The sequence below is a fragment of the Rhea americana genome, unplaced genomic scaffold, assembly GCF_003343005.1.
Source record: "Rhea americana isolate MKP2758 unplaced genomic scaffold, rheAme1 scaffold_21, whole genome shotgun sequence".
NCBI classification, from domain to species: Eukaryota; Metazoa; Chordata; class Aves; order Rheiformes; family Rheidae; genus Rhea; species Rhea americana.
The window spans coordinates 1,819,271-1,827,084 of record NW_028186258.1 but is presented as its reverse complement, the minus strand read 5'-3'; the positions used below and the strand labels follow the sequence as shown (position 1 = coordinate 1,827,084).

General features: G+C 65.5%; 1 protein-coding gene across 3 annotated transcripts in view; it reads right to left on the bottom strand.

Annotated features, from left to right (window-relative positions):
- The window catches only part of CASKIN2 (CASK interacting protein 2), a 32,694-nt gene extending 25,054 nt beyond the window's left edge, over positions 1-7,640 (bottom strand). For 2 of the 3 annotated variants that reach the window (XM_085304524.1, XM_085304525.1), the window contains exons 1-2: positions 7,444-7,640; positions 4,409-5,170 (exon numbers count right to left, since the gene is read on the bottom strand). In XM_085304524.1, coding sequence (XP_085160650.1) covers positions 4,409-4,505 — 97 coding nt within the window. In that variant the 5' untranslated portion in view covers positions 4,506-5,170; positions 7,444-7,640. The remainder of the gene's footprint in view (positions 1-4,408; positions 5,171-7,443) is intronic. The other variant, XM_085304526.1, reaches the window with a different exon arrangement.
- Between the last annotated feature and the right edge of the window lie 174 nt (positions 7,641-7,814).

Here is a 7,814-nt window from a genome sequence, read left to right as displayed (position 1 = left end):
CGCAGGAGCCGGCCACGGTCGCGCGCGCAGGCGGCAGCGCCGCCGCCGGGTCGGGCAGGCTGCGGTGCCCGGTGCAGCCCCGCAGGCAGCGGGACGCCCCCAGCCCCGCGCCACCCCGCTGCCCGGTGCAAACCTCCGTCCGGAGCGGCAGCGAGGGGGAGCCCACTTCTCCCCGAAGGAGACCCTGGGGCCACGACAGCGGACGGCGCGTTTCGCTTCCCAGCTCGCACAGGCAAAGGCATGTTCAATGTCACGAAATAAACCCCAACGCAAGAAGAAAAGAAAAAAAAATAAAGGCTTTTTTCTACCTACCTGTGGGACCTCCTGCCATCGAGAGAGAAGGAAAAAGCCCTGCTCGAGCCCGAGGGCAGCCGGGTATCTCTGCAGACAACGGGGACGCTCAGAGCGCTAACGGCCAAGGCTAACGAATATCAGGAGAGATATTAAACCCTGTGCTTCAGGGCTTAAGCTGACACAGCTACCAGAGATTAGGAGGAAAGCTAAGCGGAGGGAGGCGAACTATCCCACACCCGCCTGCCGCAGGTTTCTCGCGCCCATCCGCAGGGAGCTCCTGGGACCGCCTGCCCCGCCGAGCGGCGTCCGAGGGCCGCGACCGCACCGAGCGGGAAGGGAAGAGGCCTGCGGCAAGGGAGAGAAAACCTCTCCGGAAAACCTTACTGCTCTCCGTGCCGCCGGGACGTCGCCGCGATGAGGGGTCCTGACCCAGGTGTGCGGTGGCAGAATATCCCCCACCCCGGGACTTCGCTGCCGTTGAGCAAGTCGTCACGACAGAGCCCAGAGCCCGGCCAGATCCACATCCCTGCACAAGTAGCACCCGCTCTCCGCCTCCCAGCGAGGCACCCAGGGCTCGGGAGCCCCCAAAGCCGCTGTGAGACACGACACGGAGAGCAAACTGGGGGGCAGACTGAAAACAGCCGGACCTCCCCGAGCCACCGGTTCAAGTCCCAGCAGGGCAGACTTCGCTCCCTGTCCTTGAAAGTTTAGCGCGAGTTTGCTCAGCTGTCGCCCTTTCTTTGCACTTCATGCTCATTTAAACAAAAAGCTTCACCACTCCCTCGAGGGAGGCAAACAGTGAGCCCAGCTCCCGTCCCCCCCGCGCAACGCATCGAGTCCCGGACGCCGCTGGGGCGTTCGGGCTCCTTCCTCCAACAAAATACCCCTCAGCAGCCTCTCAAGCCTCCTGCCCCATCGCCAAAACCGTCCACCCGGGAGCCGCTGCAGTCGGCCGGGACGGGGACGCGCAGACCCGGCCGGGCGCCCGGGGCATCGCTGCCCGGCGGCGGCCGGATCCAGCCCTCCACGGCCAGCCGGAGCCCTTTCCGGGGACGAGGGCCCCGGCGTCCCCCTGCCTCTCGCCTCCGCCGGGAGCCTCAGCTCGCGGCCGGTCTCCAGGGCTCCGGCGTCCGCCCCGGCCCGGCCGCGGCTCCTCCTCAGCGAGGAGGTGATCCATCACCGGGGAGAAAGGCCAAAGCCGTGACGGGTCGTTTAACAATTTCAATTAAACTCTGCAGCGCTCAGACGCAGAGGGGAGGGGAGAGAAAGCGAGAGGAGGAAATTAAGAAGACGGACGTCGCCACGGGGGCACTGGGGGAGCCAGCTCGGCGGGGGGCAGCGGCACCAGCCCGCCTCTCCCTGCCCAGACGTCCCCTCTCGCACAAGCGAGCGCGGGCCGCCCTGACCTGCCCTCGCCGCGGGGGAGACGCCGAGCCCGGCCTGCCCTTCGCCTCCTGCCCCGGCCCCCGCAGCGTCCTCCCTGCCCACCCGGCGGCCCGCTAATAATAGGTGCTGTGACCCACTTGTACGGCAGCGCTCGCGCGCGGACGAGGGCCGCGCACGGTGAATATTAAACAACGCGTCCCCGAAGTTCCCGCTGCCGGGACTGGCGCTTGATTCCTGCTTACGTGCAGCGACTTTTTTAGGCACAGGAAGTCCCGGAGGGCTAATCACAGAGCCGCAGCTCCGAATCCACTGAGACAGCAGAAGGACTCTTAGAGGGATTTTAAAAAATCAGCATCTCCGCCTGTCGCGTGGAGAAGGCGCTTTAACGAGAGGCAAACGCTCTGCTCACGTGGCATCTCGGCAAGAGCGGGGAGAGGAGGGCGGAAGGGACGGGGAGCAGCGCTGCCCGCCGCGGAGGGGCCGAGCGCCCCCGGGGCTGCGGAAAGCCAGCAGGCCCGCGGCAGCGGCCTCGCCGGCGTTTGGGCTCCACTCCCCTCCCGAAGCGGCCAGAGGCCTCCCGCCAGCGCGAGGGACCCGCTGCGGCCGCCGCGCCGGGGAGCCGCCCGCGCGCTCACGCGGGCACCCCGCGGCTGGAGGCAGGGCGAGACGCCGGAGGGAAGCCCCCCCCCTGCTCCGCGACGACTAGGACAAGGGTTTTCAAGCTCGGGCCGGAGGGAACGAGCGCGGCTTCGCCCCTCGCGGCACGCAGGCCGCTGCGCCGAGGCCGCCGGCGGCTCGTCAGACCCCGGCGAGTCCGGCCGCCGCACGCGAGCTCCGGGCTGCGTCGCGTCTGCTCGCGGCTCTGCCGGCGTCCTGACGCCCTTCGCTGCCTCGGGGCGGGGGGGGTCCTCCGAGCGCCTTGCGAAGGCAGAGCCGTCTCCCTCCAGCCCCGGGGCCTCGCCTCGGCCTCTCCCGCCGCGAGCCGGGCTCGGCGCGTGCTCGGTGGGCGAAGGCAGCAGCTCAGCGCTGCTGTAGGCCCAGCAATCGGGATTTGCAGAGTTTTGGCACCAGTCAAAGCTTGCCAGTAGCTGACCCGAGGGAATTTATCCTCTTCTCGCATTTGCAACCCTCAGTCTAACCTGCGTTTCTCAGTGCTGGGCTCACCGCCCCGAGCTGCTCCTGTTAAGTCTTACCGCTTCCCTTCCTGCCCCTTTTCCCTTCTCCCTCCTCGGGGATGTTCTTCCCCTCCCACTTTCCTGAGCGCCCACAAGAGCCCCCACCGACAGGGAGCTTCGACAAGGGGCTCCCGCCGTCGCAGCGCGGGCGGCCCGAGGCCGAGCAGCCCCCGGCACGGCCGGGCCTCCCCCGCGCGGCTCCTGCCCCTGCCCGGCCTCTGCCGCTCGCGGGGCTGCCGAGCGGCTGCACGCAGGGGATCGCCAGCGGTTTTTAATAAACGCCTTCGGCCGGAGAGGCGGTCGCAGAGCTGTTTCGCCTCCCTCGGCCTCCGGGCCCAGCCAGAGTCACGCTTCCTTCGGGCTGCGGCGAACGGAGCGTGCAAAGGGGGGTTGCTGGGTCTCGCCTTCCCCAGCACGGCTCCTCCGCACCCCCTGCCCACGGCCCGGGCAGGACCCGCGCGGCTTCCTCCCACCATGCACCGCTGACCAGCACCTTTTCATTTACTGCTTCCAGTCTCCTCCTCTCTCTAGGTCTCCAGAGTCAGAAACGACCAGGCCTTTCCTAACCAGGAACTCGTCTGCCAGCCACGCAACGCTGCCAGGGCTCTAGGAAGATCTCGGTATGGCTGCCATGCTCCCAACTGCGGCCTTTCCACCAGCACCCACAGCCGCCGCTGCCGCCTTCCCCGCGGAGGCCGGAGCCGCGCTCAGGACACGGGGTACGCTCCTCGCCGCTTGCGCTCGGCTCCCACGCGTGCCAACCCGGCCGCAACCTGCTGCTCCACCTTTTCGTCCCCCTCCTCGATTCCTGCAGAAGCTCTGCGGCACCTGCGATCCCCCGCCGCCCTTTGGGATCCCGAGCGGCAAGCAACTGCCCCTGCCCAACGCCGGCACGAGCAGTCCCACGCGATGCCTTTGCCAGAGCAACGGGGAACCTTCCCCCGTCTCGCGGCCCGGCCCACCGAAGCGTTCAGCACAGACTGAGCCCGAAATTCATTCCAACTCACGCTTGCAGCTGACCTTTCAGAGAGCACATGAAAGGGAACAGCTCTGTGGAAGGGTTAAACATTACCAGACTGAAATTCAAGGCTTGACAATTGGTTCCAGTTGACTGGCTCGGCTGATAATTTTTCACAAGATAAATATGGCCAGGAGTGAGTGGCAATTGCTAAAGACCCTTTGTAGCAGCATCCCCCAAGCGGCATCGCTTTCTCCCCTGCCGTGATTTCCTTTTGCCCTCCCCTGCTCGGCATCGCGCACTTCGGGGCCCCTGGCCTGGAGCCCGAAGGGAACCCGAGCCCTGCCGGAGGATCGTTTACAGCTCAGACATTCATCAGCAAGGGCTGGATTCACACTCCCGCCTCCAACCACGGCATAATTCGCACACCGGAGTTTAGAGCCAGTGTTCACAACCCCCCCCCCCCCCCCCCGGCTTGGGCTCGGGAACAAGCCCCACGCCCCAGGGCACACGGCGAAGTGCAAAGGGCAGAAACACACAGCAGGATGGACGAGACGCGGCAAGATAGCCCGCATCTCTGCACCGAGGTACTTACTGCTCTTGGATGCTTTGATCTTGGCCACCAGTTTCTGCACGCCAGGTACATCCCCGTTTTTCACGGCCTGAATCAGCTCCTGCTCTCGCCCCATCATGGACAGGCTGGAGCAACAGCAGCGCAGAAGGAAGAAGTCCTCAGATCCCTACGGTTTATACAGCCATGGGAACAGGCCTGTAATTCCTCAAAACACACTTGTATGGAAGGTGAAATCCAGGAAGAAAGATGCTTTACAATCCCACGGGACATAAAAAAAAAAAAAAAAAGAAGTCGCAGAAGTCACGTCTCCGCTTACGCCGACAAAGAAGTCACTTTCTGCTTCGGGAGGAGCGAGACCCGGATGGAGTTTCGTCGAAGAACGTGCAATCAATTAAAACGAGAAATAGTTCAGCGCACGGGGACTGACTCCCGGCAGCAGCAGGGCCCTACGAGACAAAGCGAGGCGGCTCGGGGCAGCGGAGCCGGCAGAGCTTGCATCGGGGCGGCTTCGGCCTCTCAGCTGGACCCGTGCAAAGCTCCCGGAGACAGAGGTGTCATGTTGGGCTTCCCTCACCAGGCAGCGCTGCGCTGATGAGTCCCTAATTCTTCCCAAAGGGATTACGGGCTCCTTGCCATCTGGAAGTTATAGATCCTCCCTCTCTCTGGCGCTCGCTAGCCCCCTCGTTCCGGCATTCCTCTTGGCGACGGCCCTGCCAGCCACGCTGGGGAGCCGCCGCTCCCGGCAGAGCCTCGGGCAGGGGGACAGCACGGGAAACCCGGTACCTGCAAAGGGGAAGAGCAGAGTCAGGCTTCAAAGGCTGTTTACTTCCCGGCGCTGTCGAAACGCTCCATCGCGACAGCTTTTGTATCCGTGCCGAAGAACAAATACTTTGACTATATTTAGTCCTGGCGGGACTTGGCTTATCCTCACATTAAAAAGAGAGGGAAGAACCTGCAGAGAAAACCTCCAAGTCGCTGCTGCGGGGCAGTCGGGGGCGCGACGAGCAGGGCAGCAGCCGGGGCGAGGCGGCAGGGGCGCAGCCTCGTCCCCCGGGGGCCAGGTGCATCGTACCTGCCGCGTGGGGCTGGGGGGGGGGGGGGCTATGAACCCCCTGCCCAGCAACAGCACCCAAACGGACATTCGGCTGAAGCCCTTTGCACCGACGGGACCGGTTCAGCCTGGCGCCCTTCCCTTCTCTGCGCAGGGGCGGGCACCGGCCCTCCAAAACAACCCGTGAAGGTCAGCGCCCCGGGACCCGAGACACGCTCTAACTGGCGCAGGGGCCCTCTGGGGCCCGTCGCTCGCAGGCGTGGAGCCGAGCGCAGCCCAGCGGCACAGCCGAACTCAGAGGAAGATCAAAACTACCAGCAAAGCTGCCTGCAAGCACCTCCCGGCGGGCACGGGCACACAGCAGCAGGGAAGAGGCAGCGGGGAAGGGGCTCTCGCCAGCCCCGAGAGAGGGCACGAGGTCCCGCTGCAGCCACTTACGCCTTCCAGCCCGCTCCTCTCCCTCTGCACTTGTGTGGCCAAACAAGGCGGCTGGAAAACCCTCCTGGTTTGCAGCCACACAGCTGCCAGGCTCCTCCAAAGCCCAGGGAGGAGCGCGTGTGCTGGAGGACAGTGAAGACAGCACACATCCACCAAGCTGCCAGGCCGTCACTAGACAGCCCTGCGACTCCAGTCACGCTGATCCGGGCCAGATCAGAACCAGCGACCTGGCGAGAACCAGCTCCGGTTTCCCCCGGCCGCTGCTCGAGCCGTAGCCCTCCCTGCCATCGCCCTTCCCAAAGCGCTCGTGCTCATCCTCAGCCATTTATGTAACACGGAGCATCGCTTCCTCTGAGCAATTGAGGTCATCGTCGCGAGGAAGGAAACCACGTAAGGAGAGGGAAGGCGACAGAAGGAGGAAAAGCATCCATTGGGGTTGGGAGGGCGAGTCCACGGGGCGACCCGGGCACCCCGGGGCCTCCCACCCGCAGCCTGGCCAGCCGCGGGCTGGATCGCACCCAAAGCAGAGCCGCTTGCCCCACGGCAAGCCGGGCAGCCGTGGGTGCCCCGCGCCGGCTCCACGGGCTCCTCCGCGCTCCCAGCCATCCCCCGGGCGCAGCTGGGAGCAGGAGAGGCGACGCTCTAACTCGGTGCGGCTGGTTTAGCTTCCGAGACAAGGGGGTGCCGAGATTCCCAGGACAAGGCTGCAGATTAATCCTCGATTTCACTGCCCGTAGCCCCAGCCCCAGGTGGGTTCGGCCGATGAGCCCCCCTGCCGCAGGGGGCTGCTCAGGGGTTGGGGACCCTGCACGGAGGCTGTGAGGGCTGCTGTCACCACCCCACGGCCTGTGGCACCGGCACCGGCTTATCTGTATTACAGCAAAGTTTCAGCCACTTGACTCGAGCTAACCCCTGCGGCGAATAAATCACCCCCTGAAATCTTAAGTATTGCCCTATCTTCAAAGTTACTTGATTTAATTCAGCGCGTCTTATCCGACTTTAAGTTGCTCTCTGAGCACAAAAAAGGCAAGCACGAGGACGCTGCGCCATTTACTCGTTTAGTAAAGAAGCTCATAGGGCCTTACCCAGGGAACAGCCCCACACTGCTGCCTACCCCTCCTGGCGCCCGCGACACTCAGCAAGGAGCTCGGAGGCACCGAGAGCTCCGAATGCCAGCCTCGGCCTCGGCGGAGAGGAGCAGTCGCAGAGGTCAGGCTCAGCACGAGCACACAAAGCTGGAAAAGCAACAGCAAACATCCCTCCCACCCGAGCAAACCGGAGCCTCCAGCCCAGGAATCCACCTGGAGAACCAAAGTATCTGAACTATTCCTGCAGCCAGCAACGGCGCCAGGAAAAGGAGGAAGAGGAGAAAACCCAACACAAAACAATTACGTAAGTGAGGCAGGAGCGATGCTGGAGCGGAGCGGGCGCTGGGCAGCCCGAGCCGCTCGGCCGGAGGCGGGGGAGCCTCGCCGGCCCCGGGGCATCTCCGCTGCCGCCCCCCGGCCCGGCCCGGCCGGCCGGCCCGGCCCGGCCCCGGCGCTGCAGCCGGCGGCGCCCGACTCACCTCTCGGGGCGCTTCCAGCCCGTCGAACCGAGCCGAACCGAACCGAACCGAACCGAGCCGAGCCGAGCCGAGCCAACCCGGACCGAGACAAGCGGGGCAGCGCCGCGCCGCACAATGCGGAGCAAAGCCGAGCCGAACCGAACTGTGCCGAGCCGAACAGTACAAAGCCGAGCCGAGCCGAGCCGAGCCGAGCCGCGCGGTCCCGGAGGCGGCGCGCCCGCTTCGCAGGGCGGCGCGGCACTCCGCGAAGTCCCGCTCGGGCCGGCCCCGTCCCGGCAGGAAATCCCTCCCCGGGCCGGCCTGATTGGAAAAGCCCGGCGGGCCGTGCGGGCGGGGCAGCGCCGGCGCCGCTGTCACTCACCGCGCCGCGC